At 41.4% G+C, this 18,638-nt stretch overlaps 2 protein-coding genes across 2 annotated transcripts; both read left to right on the top strand.

Moving 5' to 3' along the window:
- The first annotated feature begins 2,198 nt into the window (after positions 1-2,198).
- LOC137095664 (putative inactive cytochrome P450 2G1) lies at positions 2,199-3,325 on the top strand. The gene is made up of 3 exons (XM_067462431.1): positions 2,199-2,289; positions 2,704-2,845; positions 3,207-3,325. Exons 1-3 carry the CDS (start codon positions 2,230-2,232, stop codon positions 3,323-3,325), a joined length of 321 nt encoding a protein of 106 aa, XP_067318532.1. The 5' UTR covers positions 2,199-2,229.
- A 2,876-nt stretch (positions 3,326-6,201) lies between these two features.
- On the top strand, positions 6,202-17,295 carry LOC137094738 (cytochrome P450 2G1-like). The gene is made up of 9 exons (XM_067461235.1): positions 6,202-6,381; positions 7,895-8,057; positions 8,146-8,295; positions 9,327-9,487; positions 11,294-11,470; positions 13,145-13,286; positions 13,514-13,701; positions 15,308-15,449; positions 16,855-17,295. The coding sequence occupies exons 1-9, from the start codon at positions 6,202-6,204 to the stop codon at positions 17,034-17,036; spliced, it is 1,485 nt and encodes a 494-aa protein (XP_067317336.1). The 3' UTR covers positions 17,037-17,295.
- Positions 17,296-18,638: the final 1,343 nt, after the last annotated feature.

Here is an 18,638-nt window from a genome sequence, read left to right as displayed (position 1 = left end):
TTTATTTCTATGTCTGCTACAATTTTTCTGATAGATCACAAACTTTAGGGAAGCTGCCCCTTTTGATGCTGAATATCACCTGTGGTTTTTTGGCCCAGCAAGCTCATCCCAATGAAATATACATCAGAGTGGAGATCTAATTCTCTGCACAGAAGAAAAGAGCAAAGTGATATTTCCCAAGGCTAGCAGAACCCCAACCTAACAGCAGCTAGAAATTTATACATTTCCTTATGAGAAGGAATAGAACAGTCATCCCTATTTGCATCTGCATCACATTACATCATGGCTAGACTTTTTGCACTCCAGTATGAGTGTTCACAGCCAATAAAAAAAATAGGGGAATATTACCATATTAAAATATCTTCCATGAGTATGATTGTTATCATTAAAGTGAATTCTAGGCTACTATAGTTCATAATGTACCTGTTAATAGGTTACATTCTCATTATTTACTTCTCTGTTCTTCTCTCCTACTTAGTACTGACTCCATGACTATTGGTATCTGTTTCCACATTCATTTTCTTGTCAAAGGCACGATCCATAACTACAAGAGCAATCTAAAGGATCTTCTAAAGCAGTGTTCTTCAAACTGTACTCCTGCAGGTGTTTTGGACTCCAGTTCCCAGAAATCACAGCCAGCTTACCAAATCTTGGGAATTGTGAGAGCTGAAGTCCAAAACATCCAGAAGAGGAGAATTTGAGAAACACTGTTCGAAAGGAAAGCAATTAATAATAAAGTCTTTTATTTATTTTCTTATGAGGTCCCTAGTTTTTCAACATCATCAGTTACAATTCTGTATGCAAGCAATTATTTGATATCTTTATCAAATGCTATAAAGCATTCAAAAATTATACATCTGTTGGCCATGGATTCCTGGTTTCCAAAAGATGTGGGTTTGCATCTCGTCTGTGGGTTTCACTATTGACAGTTGAGCTTCACTTGAAGTATCTCTTCATCTGCTGGACATCTATGTTGGAATGAATCAAAAATGAAATGCTGTAGGTTGCTGTAGGTTTTTTTTGGTTATGTGGCCATGTTCTAGAAGCATTCTCTCCTGATGTTTTGTCCCAGACTTCACAACCTCTGAGGATGCTTGCCATGGATGCAGGCAAAATGTCAGGAGAGAATGCTTCTAGAACATGGCCATATAGCCTGAAAAACCTACAACAACCCAGTGATTCCAGCTATGAAAGCCTTTGACAGTACATTGAAATGCTGTGCATAGAAATACATGGTGACCATACATGAATATTTTGTTGGTGTACCACCACCACCGCCAACAACAACAAAATCATTCTGAGCATAAGCATGTGCAATTAATCAGGGTGTCCACTGTTCAAATAAATTTGTTGCATTTTTACAATGCTATACAACCCAGTGCACAGTGGGTTATTTATTTAATTATTTATATCCTGCCCATATCAGCCCGAAGGCGACTCAGGGCGGTCTACATATCGGCACAATTCGATGCCATCAATACATACATTCAAAAAGCAAAAACAATTAAGTGCATTTAGACAAAAAAGTGCAATAACAATTTTAAAAGAGCGATATCCTCTCATTCCAATCCTCATCCGTTTCATCGTCTTGGCCGTTCCTGGGTCATTCTCCATCTCATTCTCCGGGTTAAAGCAATGAGCTGCTGAACTTGCTGACCTTTTGGTCAGCGGTTCAGATCTGGGGAACAGGGTGAGCTCCTGCTGTTAGCACCAGCTTTTGCAGTTTGAAAATATACAAATATGAGTAGATCAATAGACAGTGGGAAGGTAAATGGCGCTACATGCAGTTATGCCAGCCACATGATCTAGAAGGAGTCTACAGACAACGCTGGCTCTTTGGCTTAGAAATGGAGATGAACACCACCCACTAGAGTCAGACATGACTACACTTAATGTCACAGTGAAACCTTTACCGTTCCTATCCAATGGTTAGGGCAATTTCCACTTCTACTTATATATTCAAGGAGTGCCATTCCATCTGGCTGTTGGTGCTGGTGATCTCAATTGCCAGACATGATTTTATTACAAGGGTTCAAGAAAGCTAAGCAGGTTTTTCCCTTCAGGAAGACAAACCTACATGCCCTCTGTGCAAATCTACATGCCCTCTGTGATAATAAAAATGATTAACTAGGAATAGCAGGTCCTTTACAGTAATATATATGTGTATATATCAGTCTGCATATAAACAATTTCATCCATGAAATACAGAGATGCAGTGATCTCCTTCCCATGGATGTGGCCCACAGGGTTATCCGTGACACTGAATTCAGAGGATACCTTATCCCAAAGGTATTAGCAATAAGGATTGCAAGTAACCTCTAGCAATATGTTGTTCTGATAAGGCAATCCGTTTTTATGGATTCCATCTCCCTTCCTCCAAGGTCATCTGCAAGTATCATTTAGCAACACAGCATGTCTTCATACAGCGTAAAATTTGCCAATCGATCTTGTTTACTGCTAGAAGTTTTGGTGTCTCTTAAGGAGTTTGAAAAACATTTAACAGATAGGATAGTTCTGTCATAGTGTTGCCTTACTCATGATACTGAAACCATGAGGAAAGGGTAAAGTGCTGTCCTTTACAATAAACATTTAAATGGTATTCATGGGCCACTAAGAGACGAACCATGCTCTGCTCTAAAACATCCTGGTGACACTCCTGAAACATTGACTCTCCCTCCACGACCCTGTTTCTTTTTTCTACAGGGGACAGAAATCTACCCTGTTCTCAGCAGTGTCCTTCATGACCCCACAATGTTTAAAAGACCCTTTGCTTTTGACCCAGAGAATTTCCTGGATGAGAATGGCCGTTTCAAGAAGAATGATGCCTTTGTCCCATTCTCCTCAGGTATAGTTCTCTCATATACTTCTGATCCCTAAAATTGCTTTCCCAACATTTTCTCATCTCTCATATATTGGACCATAAGATCTCACAAAGACGTCCATCAAGAGATGTTGCTGCAAAGCAATCAAAGTTGTGGTGCCGATTTTGCAGTCAGTTAGTCATGGCCAGAAAAGTGAGGTTATTGATAGAATCTGCTTGAAGTTCATTGCTGGTCATGAGAGAAAGTCCATAGATTCCTTTGGTTTATTGGAGCAAGGCAGGATGCTTATACAGTAAAGAAACCACCTAAGTCTTCGTTAGAAGACATTTGAGAGAAATCTCTCTATGTCATTTCCTCCTGATGATTCTCCTGTTTTGCTTGCAGGGAAGCGGATCTGTCTGGGTGAATCCTTGGCTCGCATGGAGCTCTTCCTCTTCTTCACCACCATCCTGCAGAACTTCCTCCTGAAGACATTGACCTCACTCCTCTGGAAAGCGGCTTGATCACTGTCCCACCCTTCTACCAGTTCTCCGTCATCCTACGCTGACCCAAAGGGCTCATTGTCTACAGCCATAACTTCCTTACAGATGTTCAATACCACAGCTTTTGTTTTCAGCTCCATGAAGAGAGTGATGAAGTCCATGATTCACTGCAGACCAAGATATATGCTTTCATACTAAAATACTATAATCCTCTATTCCCTGTTTTTATCACTGTACCTAAAGAATATGTAAATCTTGAAATATAAAATATAACAACAATATATTTCTTGCATTGGACTGATCTGCAATCAATGGATCTTTGTGGCCACTGTCCAGCTTCCAGCTAGTTCCTGTGGTGCCGTGTAGGTGCTCTGCATGGAACCAGGTCCCTGTAATCAACCTCCTGACCAGGCTTAGATGGCTGTGTGGAATCAGCCTAAATCACACAGATATCTTGTTTTGTTGTTGATGATGATGATGTTGTTGATAAGGGGAATTATTTCTCTTCCCCCAGTTTTCCCATTTATTTTGGAAACAGGAAATTTTCCTTAGTTGCCCATTCCATTTTTCCTTTCATTTATTGTCTCTATCCTCTTTCAATATTCTTTCCTCATCCATCCCATATTTGGGGAACATGTCTTAAACCTAAATTTCTTCCTAACTTCCTCTTATCCATCTGCAACTCAAGTCCCACTCCTAACATCTTTCTTTCTCTCTTTCTCTCTACCTCCACTTTCATCCCTTCTTTCTTTCTTTTTCTTTCCTTCCACCCCCTCATACCTTTTCTGCTTTCCTTTCCCTTCCCTCTCCCTCTCCCTATCCTTCCTTCCTTCTCATCCCTTTTCTCCTGTCTCTAGCTCACTGGAGGGAAGGATACAAGACACAAAGTTGAAGTACTTTGGCCACATCATGAGGAGACAGCAAAGCCTAGAGAAGACAATTATGCTGGGGAAAGTGGAAGGCAAAAGGAAGAGGGGCCGACCAAGGGCAAGATGGATGGATGGCATCCTTGAAGTGACTGGACTGACCTTGAAGGAGCTGGGGGTGGTGACGGCCAACAGGGAACTCTGGCGTGGGCTGGTCCATGAGGTCACGAAGAGTCGGAGATGACTGAACGAATGAACAACAACAACTAGCTCTGAGATGAGCTCTCATTGTGTCCCTTACTCCCCATCATACATGTCACCTTTTTCCAAGTGATATCATAGACGGCCACTTCACTAGCAACAGCCTTTGTGGTACAAACAGACAGACCGACATCTACCGTGTTTCCCCTAAAATAAGATATATCCATAAAATAAGCAGTAGCAGGATTTCCAAGCATTTGCACAATATAAGTCATACCCCAAAAATAAGACATAGTGATATGCAGCGTGCTGGCACGGAGTGGTAAAGGTGACCAGAGAAGTGCGGGCAGCCCCATCAACTGAGGCATAGAGGGAGACATAGAAAGTTAAAGTAAAAGTCTCAGTGAAGTGAGGAGCAGGACACTCTGGTTTAGGTATGTGTGTCCTCAGGGGGGAGAAGTAAAGCTGTTGCTGCCATTTTACTCAGCACTGTGGGTCTCTCTCACCCAGGAATTCTAGGCTTGGGGAGTTATGACAATGTTTCAGAAGATGACGACTTAACTATCTATATAAATTAAAATGTAATGTTCCTTTGTGGGATTAACATAACTCAAAAACCGCTGGACAAATTTGGCCACAAGATGCCTACTAACCCAAGGAGTTACCATCGCACTTTGAGGACAATCTTACTCGGACAACAAGGGATTGCTTAAGTATGTATAGAGTCAAGTAATGTGTATATATCAGTCTGCATATAAACAATTATAATTATTTAATATGCCTATATTGTCTTCTTTGATTTGCTATAAAGCATTAAAATTATATTCCTGTTTATGGGTCGGGGTGAACATAGTGCTGCAGATGGAACACATATGTTCTAGATTCCATTTTTGTGATCCAAAGTCCACACAGTTTACAAAAGCTGTGATCTTCACTCAAAGTTTATCTTCATCTGCCGGGCATCTATGATGGCATAATTCAACAATCCTTCAAGCTGAATAGCTGAACATGGAAAGACATGGTGACCATACAGAAATATTTTGTTACTGTACCAACAAAAAACTATTTGTTATCTGACACCTACTTTTGGCCATATGCATGCTGCATGAAATATTCACCATAGTACATTTAGCCGGTGTCCTCCTTTTAAATAAATTTGTTACATTTTTACAACTCTATACAATGGTTGGAGAAATTTCCACTTCCATTTGTAATAGTATTTGTACCATTTTTGATCCAGGTCCATCATTTGTGAGATTCACATTACTCTTCAGATGTGGGTGGGCTCTAAACCTTGCCAATATTTTGAGTTGGTAAACATGGGTATATGTGCCAGATTTAGTCCAGATCCATTATTGGTGGGTGGGATTCAAAGACTCTCTGGATGTGATTTCAATACAACTCCCATCATCCAGTCCTTCCAAAATCCTACCAGTTTTTCAAGTTGGGTCACAATGGGTCTGCATACCAAGTTTGGTCCAGATCCATCAAGTCATCTAGAAGCAATACCGCTAAATACATACATATTTTGACTTGTACATAGACAGCATTGTTCTTCCCTCTCAATTTGTATTGTTTTGTTGTTAGTTAGTCATCTCAATTACGAGGCATGATTTTCTTACAAGGGTTCAAGAAATGTAAAATTCTACATGTCCTCTGTGATGATAAAAATGATTAACAAGGAAATAAATTATTAATCTTGATTAATCATCCCACATGTGAGTGTAACATAGTTATGTAAGAAAGAAGGCGGGGCCCAATCCAGGCCAAATTAAATACACGGACAGGACACATTCTGGGTAAAGGAGCATAAGGTGTGCAAACTCCACCATGGAGCTATTTGGAGCAGTCACCCTTTTTCTTGTCTTCTACCTGTCTTGCCTTGCCATTGTATCATATAAGAGGAAATTGTCGAACAATGTGAGGCTTCCTCCAGGACCCACTCCTTTGCCTCTGATTGGGAATTTCCTACAGATCAAGTCATCAGAAATCTTAAAATCTCTACTCAAGGTGAGTGACTGTCAGTTGGAAACATAATGGGACATATTTGGGATAGAGGTAAATCTGAGGAAGAATCAACATTTGCAAAATGCTGGCTGCCTCCTGAAACCTCTTCCAACCCTTCCTTTGCAATAGATCTTGCAGGAATCCTTGTTTCCTTGCAATTCCTTCCAAGTAATCATGAGTTTTTCTCTAATTTTGGGGGATTTTCCAGACCTTCTTCCAACTGAGATATCTTCATGCACCACCTCTCCTCCCCATGATCCTTTTGTTTGCTTGTAGACTGTATAGTCTACATATATTTGAAATGACAGTATGCAGATGCAACAATGTTCTTAACCCAGGTTGCTTACAAGCTGATTTGTTTTAATGTTCATGAGAGTGTTTTCTTGGGCTTCCAGTCTACATGGGGGCTGCCTTTGAAGACTGTTCAGAAACTTCAACTAATCCAACGGGCTGCAGCCATATTACAAACTGGAGCAACATACAGGGAGCACACCACCCCCTTGTTGTGTCAGCTCCATGGGCTGCTGATCCACTTCCGAACACAATTCAAAGTGCTGGTTTTGACCTTTAAAGCTCTACAGTTCTGCCCCAGCTTACTTGTCTGAACACATCTCCTTCTACCTCCCGCCTTGCAGTTTAAGATCATCCAGGGAGACCCTGCTCTCACTCGCACCAGTGTCGCAAATATGTCTGGTGGAGATGAGAGACAGGGCCTTCTCGGCTGTAGCCCCCCACCTGTGGAACTTGCTTCCCAACGAGGTAAGATCAGCTTCATCCCTCCTGTCTTTTAGGAAGAAATTGGAGTCATGGTTCTGGCATTTGGACAGCAGGCATATATAGCTCTTTGGATATGGAATTTGACTGGAACGGTGATACAGCAGTTAATATTGCTTTATTGTTTTAATTAATGTTCTATTTATTGTTTTAATTGTTGCTATATTGCTTTGTTATATTTAATGGCATCAAATTGTGCCAAATATAAGCTGTCCTAAGTCCCTCTTTGGGATGTTGAGAAGGATGGGGTAGAAATGATGGAAATAAATAAATATTTAAGTAGGTCTAGGCAGGCACACAAACACACACATATAGGGAAAGAAGCATCTTTGTTATAGATTTGTTCATTGATGTGTGCTTGGACTTAGGTTTCTTCCACTTTAAATGGGAAAAAAATACCTGGGGAGGATTTTAATGATGGCAATGCCTTGTACCAAGAGATTTAAGGGACACCATTTGACCCCTGCTCTGTTCAAACATAAAGCCTTTTAAATGAATCAGGGAAGCCTCTGGAATGATTTAATCATAAACTAGAGAGACCTCCTCCACTCTGTCCCCTTCTGTTGGAGGACTCAGAGCCTGCTTGTTCTTGCACAATTGAGCCCCCCAGATATAACAATGTGAAAGAATGTCATTACAAGAGATCTTGAGTTATTGGACAGAACAATTTCAAAGAACACCATTACAAAAGATCTGCCGACCTCATAACAAGATTGTCCTTACATAATATATTCCCACACAGCTGAGTGAAAGATATGGCCCCGTGTTCACTGTCTATTTTGGAACAAAGCCCATTGTGGTCTTGTGTGGACATGATGCCGTGAAGGAGGCTCTGGTAGACAAGGCAGATGAATTCAGTGGAAGGGCCACCAACCCTACCCTGGAACGGTCCTTTGAAGGACATGGTAAGCTATTCCTATCAGCTTTGCTATCATGGTCCCCATTTTCTGCTGCTTCTCATGGGCCTCTTCATTTCTTTCCTTTTTCTTGCAGGGGTGGTCTTTTCCGAAGGAGAGCGTTGGAAGCAACTTCGGCGATTCTCCCTTGGCGTCTTGAGGGATTTCGGAATGGGGAAAAAATCAATTGAAGAGCGGATCCAAGAAGAGGCCCAGTTCCTGCTGGAGGAATTCAGGAAGACTAAGGGTAAGTTGAGTGATGAACAAGGACACATACAGCCCTCTCCTATTAAAGTGAGGCAAGTTACAACAGCAATTCTAACAGAAGGATTTCAGTTACTGCAATAATGCAAAAACAATAAATATTAATTACTGTAGTTATGATATTGTAAGTCAGTGGAAAGCCAAGCATCAAATCTTTGCTCAGCCATGGAAATCTATTGGGTGATAGCTCATTAAAGGAGAATGAAAATATCAGTCTGCATCACCTTCATAGTTAAGAGAAGAGAACGCTATCGCTTGCAGTGGTTGCTTTGGCTTTACTGTCCTTTGACTTTACTTTCTGTACATATTCCCCACACTGTTGAATACATAGGGACGGTGCATACAAATCATTTTTGAAGGCGATGCCCAAATTTGGCATGGATGCTGGGGAAGGAATTTTGAAAAAAGGACTAAATGAAGACTAAATGAAACAGATTTTGGTCTTGGGTTTCTGTCCTAAATGGAATATACACTGATTATTAGTTGCAGTGGATTTTGTGGCTTACTCTGGAATTTCTAGTGAGATTTTTTAATATGTTCTTTCCATCTGGAAGTACACTGCAGCTCTCATCGAGGATGTACATTTCGTGGTTGACCTGACCTTGAGATGGCTTGGAACTTGATTTTAGTGCCGGTGTGGATGCACCCTTAGATACTGGTGAAACTATCGCCACTAGGGAAGGGGCTGGAATTGAAACCCATGACAACCATTCCATGTTTCCACATGTTTTGCAAGATATTGTGTAGCCCAGTGGTTCTCAACCTGGGGTCCCCAGATGTTTCTGGTCTACAACTCCCAGAAATCCCAGCCAGTTTAGGATTTCTGGGAGTTGAATTTCTGGGAGTTGAAGACCAAAAACATCTGGGGACCCTAGGCTGAGAACCACTGGTCTAACCCAACCTGATGCCAACCTTCCAGATATATTGGACTACAAGGCACATTCATTTCAAACATCAAGTTGTATGAGACTTTTTCTACGAAACCCTTCTTTTCTCTCTGTCCTTGTACTTCAGAGAAGCCCTTTGACCCCACCTACTTCCTCAGCCAGGCTGTCTCCAACATCATTTGCTCCATTGTTTTTGGGGATCGCTTTGACTATGAGGACAAGGAATTCCGGTCCCTCATGGAGATGATTAACACCTTGTTCCGGGAGTCAAGCTCAAGCTGGGCTCAGGTAACCCATACCTCTTCTTCTGACTATTACATCAATGAAGGAGGATCTTGATGCCACCTGTAGTATCTAAAGCAATGGTTTTCAACCTGGGGTCCCCAGATTTTTTTTGGCCCTCAATTCCCACAAATCCTAACAGCTGGTAAACTGGCTAGGATTTCTGGGAGTTGTAGGCCAAAACACCTGGGGCCTCACAGGTTGAGAACCACTGATCTAAAGGAAATATTTCCACCTCAGAAATGTTCAGCTAGCCATGATACTAGCATAGAAGACTTGTATGTTCTTTTCATGTATTTGACTGATTAGTCAAATGCTGGATGGGGTTACACTCCCCTTGAAGGCACAGGTTTGCAGCTCAGGAGTTCTCCTGGACTCATCACTGAGCCTGGAATCCCAGGTTACGGCAGTGGCCAGGGGAGCTTTCGCACAGTTAAAACTTGTGCGCCAGTTGTGCTCGTATCTTGGGAAGCCAGACTTGGCCATAGCGGTCCACGATCTCATTACATCCAGGATAGACTACTGCAATGCACTCTACATGGACTTGTAGTTGAAGACTGCTCAGAAGCTTCAAATACTCCAACGATAGGCACCCAGGTTAATAACTAGGGTGGCACACAGGGAGCATATAACTCCTATGTTACGCCAGCTCCACTGGCTGCCAGTTTGCTACCAGGCACAATTCCGAATGCATCTCACCTTATGAATCATGGCAGAGATTAAGATCCTCCAAGGAGGCCCTGCTCTCCATCCTACCATTGTCACAGGCATGATTGGTGGGGACAAGAGACAGAGCCTTCTTGGTGATTGCCCCCCAGCTATGGAACTCCCCTCCTGCTGAGATCAGATTGGCCCCCTCCTTCCTGTCCTTCAGAAGGATAGTAAAAACGTGGCTGTGGAACCAAGTTTTCGGGACAGTGCAATAAAGCAGCGATACCTTACCAGGCCAATTAGATTAGACACAGATGATCAAGATGGTTTTAAACAGTGTATTTTGAGACAAATGTTTTTAATGTTTATGTATGCATATAATGAATTCTTGTACTGTATATATGCTGTGCTCTCTATACATACATAAATAAATGTATCTGCAATCTTTATTTTATTTGCCTTTTTATTATATGCAGCCAAGAACTTCAGAACTCCTAAATACACCAGTCCTCCACATTCTCTGGGTTGGGGTACCTGAGAGATGCCTGTCTTGGAATCTTTAGGTCTTCTAGTACAGATACATTGATCAATCAGTAAAATACACGTAAATATCATATGGATCTGGTATGCTAGAGTTACATTGGAGGACCTAGAGATTCCTAAAGATAATATTTTAAATCGAAGCCATAGATAGTACTATGTAACAAAATTTGGGGGGAAATCTCTTCTTGGTTTTTAAAATGTTGTTTTCTTTTTCATTGTTTAGTACCTACTTTGAAAATAGTTGTTATATTCCAGAAACTTCACCTTTGAGGCTGCACATCTATGTTGAATTGGTTGAGACACAATGAGATATTCATTTAAAAAACAGAGCTGGAAAACCCTGGAAAGGGATTCTTGCAGCTGTCCCTTATTGGTGGGAAGTGGGAGTGAAGCACTAAAGCAAGGAAATAGCTTTCTGCCTGCCATACAAAAAGGGATTTGAGCATGAGATGTGGCACTTCCATGGACAGAAGTCTGAAACAGAATGCCACCTAAAGAAGTTTCTGATTGTACTTAGCTCACATAGAAATTCTCCTGGGCAAAACTAGGAAAACACTACTGATGCCAGGGAGTAATATGGCAGATCTTCAAATTGGCATGTTTTGTCTTCTCATGTAGTTATACGACATGTACGAGAGCTTTCTGAAGTATTTCCTAGGACCCCCCGCCAAAGTCTATGATAGCCTGGAAAATTTGAGGCTCTTTGTTGCCAAGAAAGTGAAGATGAACAGAGAGAACTTTGACTCTGACTTCCAACGGGACTTCATCGATTGCTTCCTCACCCAGATGGAAAAGGTATTTGGGTGTTTCATAAAGGACGTGAAGAATCCGGGGAAATTCCCCTGTCGACAAGAGCTCGGTGGTGGGCCCTTAAATATTGATCAGTGTTTTCAGACTGGGCTCAGGTCTGATTCATCATCAGCCCAGAATTATTACACTAGCAACTGATTCAAGCTTAACTCTTTAAAAAGTCTCTTCTATTGATCTTTCTTCATCCTTTTTATCTAATCTGGGTTTTGACATGGCACTTAAATCCATTTGACATGGCACTTAAATCCATTGCTTTCTATGAGCCGCATTCTTGCTCATGTGTTTCTTGTTCCCCAAGTGCCCTGAGTATACATTATGCTAGACCTCTCCAAGAAGCAAATTATCTTATGAACTTGACTGTGGCCAAATATCACTGCGTATTCCGTAAGGCAGGGCGCAATGTGTTCCTAATTGAAGTGCTTTGAGGTAGATTTGCAGGAGTCCCATGGGCAAGAGTTTGCCTGTCTAATAACCAGGATGTTGAATGTATGTATCACACCTTATTGTCCTGCAGATTTTATAAGCAGGCTTGGCTACATGTTATTAAACCACTGCCGAGAAACTTACCCAGTAATTCAAGCCAATTCCCGGTAAAGTTTTTACTAGGTGACAATTTCCCGCATGTGACCTTGGCTGTTGACAAGTTTCTCTCTGAGGTAACCAGGTTAAGACAAGATAAGACAACTTCCTGTGTTGGACTCAGGCTGAAACATGACTTGTATCTATTTGTAGTGTTCTTGCCCTTGTTTGTGTCATCCTGCATTGCACGCCATCCAGTGTTCAGTTGCTCTTATCGGTTTGTTGGTCCGTTTGCAGTTGTGCACCTTTTGTCATTGAGCAGCTTGGTTCTCTGGACCGTAATAAAGTTTTAATGACTTGAAGATCTCCTAACTCCAGGCAACTTGATGTCATCCAAATTACAATTCTTTTTTTCTCCTTGACACATGTCTATGAGTTTAGGCGTTTTAGTTCCAAACACTTGTAAGGCATCAAGATTCCTACCTCGCTCTGGGGCCACCAGTGGTTTCATACTGATCAAGACAGAAGATGATCCCAATACATTTCTCAGAACTCTGCCATTTATACTGCTGGGTGTGGCTTTGATAAGGAACATTAGGCCAGGAAATCAAAATGCATTATGATCATATCCATAATATTGTATGCAAAGAGAAAAGGGCAATAGTTTTAATCAAGACTGGTCATTTTGCAATGTCTGGAACTGCTGCTAACAGCCAATATCATTCCTAGTTTGCATTTCAAGTACAAAATGAAATGGAACTACATTCTGGTTCTCATCTTAAAGAGATTCTATCAAAACATTAGGAAGAACTTCTTCCCCATAAGAACTATTCCACAGTAGAACGGGCTACCTGGAAGAGTGGTAGATTCTTCTGCTTTAAAAAGTATTTTAAAAGTGGTTGGATTGGCATCTTTTAAATATGCTTTAGTTGCATATTCTTCTGTAGTAAAGGGTTGGTGGGCTAGATGGATGTTAGGATACCTTCCAGCTCTGGAATTCTAGGATTTGAGTGACTGGGAAGGAAATATGTAACTTGTCCAGTCTCCTTTCACCCTCAAAACAGAATACACTTTCCCAGTCTTGCTATCAAGGGCCTTCCTGTAGTGTTCTCACAATGAATTTGTTCTTTCCTATTTCAGGAAAAAAACAAGCCAGCAAGTGAATTTAATGAAAGGAACTTAGAGCTCACTATCCAGAACCTGTTTGTCGCTGGAACAGAGACAGTCAGCTCCACCATAAGATATGGGTTTCTGTATCTAATGAAACATCCTGAGGTTCAAGGTATGGAATGGTGGGCAATGACAAGGGGAAAACTAGTTGACTATCCCCTCAACCTTTAGGGCAAAGGCCCTCACATAAAATTTCAGGATTCTTCCCAAAACTGGTATTCAGAGGTTGGCTATCTCTGAAAACAGATGTTCCATTTGGTTATATAGACATTAGAAACTGAGCTCCCATTCAGAATTCTTAATCTGGAGATTAATTCACAGCTACTATATTTTTGACAGCAAAAATGCATGAAGAAATTGATAAAGTGATTGGCAACAATCGTGTCCCAAACATTGAAGACCGGAGCCAGATGCCATACATGGATGCTGTCATCCACGAAATACAGAGATGCAGTGATCTCGTTCCCATGGATTTGGCCCACAGGGTTATCCGTGACACTGAATTCAGAGGATACCTCATCCCTAAGGTATAAGCAGTAAAGATTGCAAGTAACCCCTAGTGATATGTTGTTCCGAAATGCTGCTATATTTTTATTCAGTGCTTCATTTCCCCCAAAGCCATCCTAAGTATATTTGGAAATGCCTATGGACATTGTCTAGTTCTGGATGTTGTGTGAGCATTGTAGGCACTATTCACAATGAAGCACATGATACACAGAGAACATTTTGGGATTTATTTCTCGTGTCAGGGCAGCCAGTCAATTATATTACATTTCTAACAGAACATAGCAAACAAACAGAGAAAATACAAAATGTGTGAGTTTGGTAGTTGATTAAATGTCCTTTGACCAGTATCTGGCCACTTGGAGTGCTTCTGGTGTTGCTGCAAAAAGGTCCTCAATTGTGCATGTGGCAGGGCTCAGGTTGCATTGCAGCAGGTGGTCTGTGGTTTGCTCCTCTCCGCACTCGCATGTCGAGGATTCCACTTTGTAGCCCCATTTCTGAAGGTTGGCTCTGCATTTCGTGGTGCAAGAGCGCAGTCTGTTCAGCACCTTCCAAGTCGCCCAGTCCTCTGTGTGCCCAGCAGGGAGTCTCTCATTTGGTATCAGCCATTGGTTGAGGTTCTGGGTTTGAGCCTGCCACTTTTGGACTCTCGCTTGCTGAGGTGTTCCAGCAAGTGCCTCTGTAGATCTTAGAAAACTATGTCTGGATTTAAGTCGTTGACGTGCTGACTGATACCCAAACAGGGGATGAGCTGGAGATGTCTCTGCCTTGGTCCTTTCACTATTGGCTGCCACTTCCCGGTGGATGTCAGGTGGTGCGATACCGGCTAGACAGTGTAATTTCTCCAGTGGTGTAGGGTGCAGACATTTTGGGATAACAAAAGGTTATTTATTGGTTTCAGCTGATAACAAAGTTTGCAACTACACACGTGTCCTGGATCTCAACATTAGCCATCCTGCCTGCTGAGCCAATGATTTATTTATTTCATCTCAAAAACATTGCATACATAAGTATAAAACTGATATAATTAGAAGGAGCACGTGGCTAAATAATTTTTGACCAAAACTGAGCAACAGCAACCGCATTGTCTATAGCTTTAAACAATTCCTTCTCTGTACATGAAGCAGGGCATTGTGGACAAGAATACAGGTGTGGACCTGTTTGTTCTACTCCACAGTCACACAAGGTGGAGGATTCTTTTAGATGGTTCAATTTTGCCAGGTTGTCTTTTGATCTGCCCACTCCAAGTCTGTTCAGGGACTTCCAAGTTGACCACTCTTGGTTTTTCCCTGGAGTTAGACCCTCGTGGGGGACCATCCAATTGGGATTTCCTGATTTAGCTGCCCAGAATGATGCTCTTTCTGGTAAGACATGTTTCAGAGTTCAATCTTGTCTACTAAATCTGGATCACATAAGTTGTACTGAACTCACAAGCTATGTCACCACTAAAGTACAAAGGACTGTGATTGCAAGAAAGAGAAGGTAAATGTTGTTGGTTGGTTACACTGAACATTTAAATAGTATTCATGGCAACCAATGGGTGACAGACCAGGCTGTGCTCTAAAATGACCTGATGCCATTCCTGTAACTTTGAATTTCCCACCACAACCCTATTTATATTTTCCGCAGGGGACAGAAATCTACCCTGTTCTCAGCAGTGTCCTTCATGACCCAAAAATGTTTAAAAGACCCTTTGCTTTCGACCCAGAGAATTTCCTGGATGAGAATGGGCGTTTCAAGAAGAACGATGCCTTTGTCCCATTTTCCTCAGGTACAGTCCTTTCCCACATTTTGGAAATGAGAAGCAGAACTCCAACATGTTTGGTGTTTCTCCACATGTCTGGCTTTTATTCCTATGATTTATTTTATTTTATTTTATTTTGGTTGTGTCAGAAGCAACTTGAGAAACTGCTAGTCGCTTCTGGTGTGAGAGAACTGGCTGTCTGCAAGGACGTTCCTCAGGGGACACCCGGATGTTGTGATGTTTTAACATCCTTGTGGGAGGCTTCTCTCATGTCCCCGCATGAGGAGCTGGAGCTGATAGAGGGAGCTCATCAGCGCTCTCCCCAGGTTTGAACCTGCGACCTATTGGTCTTCAGTCCTGCCAGCATAGGGGTTTAACCCACTGTGATGCCAGGAGCTCCTATTCCTATGATCATGAGTGTCCTTGATCTCTCACAAAAAGCAGCCTATCTTCCTGTAGTACTCACCTACTGCACACAGCCAAACCAAAGGTTTTATATTATGAAGATCTTTACATTGTTATTTTTGTACCTTGAGTATTTATACTGTTTCTAAGTAGTTTCTAAGCATTCTCGAGTCTTCCCAGCTTTCACTGACGGTATCAATAACTGAGATGTAATTATTTGCTAATTTCTTTCTTAAAGAAAGTAACAAATAATTGAAGGGTTTTTTCTTTCCAATTTAAAAATTAAATCTTTAACAGTTGTGCAGTTTTTAAATACTAATTGCAGTTTAGGACTTCTCTATACTACTTTTCACATGTTTTCATACAGTAAACAGTATTTTCCGTAGTAGTTCCTGGCACAGAAAATAGTGCAGAAGAAAACATATTTGGCCAAAAAAAGCATTTTTCTCTCCAGAAAACAATTGTTTCCAGCAGTGATATTATTTTTTGCCCTGAAATTCTTTGTGCAGAAAAAGTTTGTGCAGAAAAAACTCAAAATTGTCAAGATTTCAAAAATTCAGGATTGATCTCACCAAGGTTACTGAACACAAAATTGTTTTTCTAGTGTTTTCTAATACCTTATAATCCACTGAGAAGTTTTTAGGAGGTGCTGCTTGAAGGCAACCACAGTGTGGTACTAATTACAGAAGTTATAAAATCTAGAGTTTAGATGTAGTATTAAATCCCAGTATCAAGAGTTATGAATTTGCAAATAATCTTTGGACAGTTAGGCATGGCCAGAAAAGACCCAGAAAAAAAGTGAAGACATGAGCAAAAACTTGCTTGAGGTGCAATTGCTCATTATGAAAGAAAATCCATAGAAAAACCCTTAGGTTTTTACTAGTGAGTCAGGGTGTCTATATAGCAAAGGCCTCATCAAAAGCTTCAGCAGAAGAAATCTCAAAATAAGCTGTTTATGTCCTTTCCTCCTGATGATTCTGCTTTTTTATTTTTTTATTTTTTATTTTTTATTTTTTTTTGCTTGCAGGGAAGCGGATCTGTCTGGGTGAATCCTTGGCTCGCATGGAGCTCTTCCTCTTCTTCACCACCATCCTGCAGAACTTCCTCCTGAAGCCCACTATCCCCCCTGAAGACATTGACCTCACTCCTCTGGAAAGCGGCTTAGTCACTGTCCCACCCTTGTACCAGTTCTCTGTCATCCCACGCTGACCCAAAGGGCTCATTGTCTACAGCCATTCATCTCTTACACTTGCTGAATCCCACAGCTCTTTCGTGGAGACCCCATAATCGGTTTTCTGCTGAATACTCTGTGTAGAGAAGGAGGAAACTTGTGATTCACTTCAGACCAAGACATATGCTTTGAGCCTGAAAGACTGTCATGTTCTCTTCTCTCTATTGATCTCTGTACCAAAAGAATGGGTAAATCTTGAGATATAAAATGTAACAACAATATATTCTTTGAATTAGATTGATCTGCAGTCAGTGGATCTTTTTGGCCACTGTCTAGCTTCCAGCTGGTTCCTGTGCTGCCTGTGTAGGTTACAATTCTTACAGAGGCTGAATCCCACAACTTCTCAGTCGTACCCCATATTCTGTTTTTTGCCACATGAAAAGTGTGAAGTTCATGATTCGTTGTGGACTAAGACATATACTTTGAGTCTAAAAGCCTGTCATCCCATCTTCTCTGTTTTTAATTTCTGTACCTAAGGAATGTGTACATCTTGAAATATAAAACATATAAACAATACCTTGAGCATTTGCTTTGGACCCCCTTTTTCATGGGATAGCAGGTCCTTTACAGTAAGGACCACTGCTAATGCCTCAAACACAGCCTGTAGATGTTTCATTTTCACAGGGGTGAGGGGCGCAGGACTCCTGTGAAAGTGGGAACATTGTGAATAACACACATTTTTAATCTGAGAGAAACTATCCATTGGAGGACCTACAAATGCCTAAACATGTGTTCTCCAGTGCGACTCCAATTAACCAGTGCAACTCTAACTCAACTCCAATTCTAGAATCCCCCCCCCATTTCTGTCTGTCTGTCTGTCTGTCTGTCTGTCTATCTATCTATCTATCTATCTATCTATATTAGTATATACCTTGTATTCGCACGTGTCAAAGACCCTGCTGCCCCTTTGCTTTCACTTCTTCTGTAGCTTTCTTTCCTTCCCTCTCTTCATACCTCTTCCACTTTTATTTCTGTTCCTTCCTTCTCTCCTTTTCCTTTTCCTTCCTTCCTTCCCCTTCCCCTTATTTTTCTTTTCTTTTTTTTCTTTTTTCCCTTTCTATCCTTCCTCTCTTCCCCTCCCTTCCTCCCATCTCCTGCTCTGAGAGGGCCAATTTAGTCATGTTTCCAAGGCTCTCTTCCTGGTTCCTTCCTTCCTCCCTTCCCCTCAAATGCATGTTAGTTTTCTTTTCCAGTGATATTATGGAGGCCCACTTGATCTAGCAACAGCTAGTCCAGTGATATCACAGACAGTCTCTTCATCTAGCAATAGCCTTTGTGGTACAGACAGACAAGCATACATACACACACACACACACAGAGAGAGAGAGAGAGAGAGAGAGAGAGAGAGAGAGAGAGATGGAGAGAGAGACGTTCAAATTTTATAGGGCCTTTTTGGTACCAATCTATCCCTATATTTTTGACATTTTCTCATTTTATTACTATCTCTGCTACAATTTTTCTGATAGATCGCAAACTTTAGGAAAACTGCCCCTTTTCATGCTGAATATCTCCTGTGGTTTTTTGGCCCAGCCAGCTCAGCCCAATGAAATATACATCAGAGTGGAGATCCAACTCTCTGC

The sequence above is a fragment of the Anolis sagrei genome, chromosome Y, assembly GCF_037176765.1.
Source record: "Anolis sagrei isolate rAnoSag1 chromosome Y, rAnoSag1.mat, whole genome shotgun sequence".
NCBI classification, from domain to species: Eukaryota; Metazoa; Chordata; class Lepidosauria; order Squamata; family Dactyloidae; genus Anolis; species Anolis sagrei.
The sequence above is the reverse complement of the archived record's forward strand: the minus strand, read 5'-3'. Positions and strand labels throughout refer to the sequence as shown.

Coding starts and splice junctions, on each gene's coding strand:
- LOC137095664 (XM_067462431.1), top strand. CDS start 2,230: ATGGATGTGGCCCACAGGGTTATCCGTGACACTGAATTCAGAGGATAC. Junction 2,290..2,703: donor GAGGATACCTTATCCCAAAG/GTATTAGCAATA, acceptor TTTTTTCTACAG/GGGACAGAAATCTACCCTGT. Junction 2,846..3,206: donor CTTTGTCCCATTCTCCTCAG/GTATAGTTCTCT, acceptor TTTTGCTTGCAG/GGAAGCGGATCTGTCTGGGT.
- LOC137094738 (XM_067461235.1), top strand. CDS start 6,202: ATGGAGCTATTTGGAGCAGTCACCCTTTTTCTTGTCTTCTACCTGTCT. Junction 13,287..13,513: donor GAAACATCCTGAGGTTCAAG/GTATGGAATGGT, acceptor TATTTTTGACAG/CAAAAATGCATGAAGAAATT. Junction 13,702..15,307: donor GAGGATACCTCATCCCTAAG/GTATAAGCAGTA, acceptor TATTTTCCGCAG/GGGACAGAAATCTACCCTGT.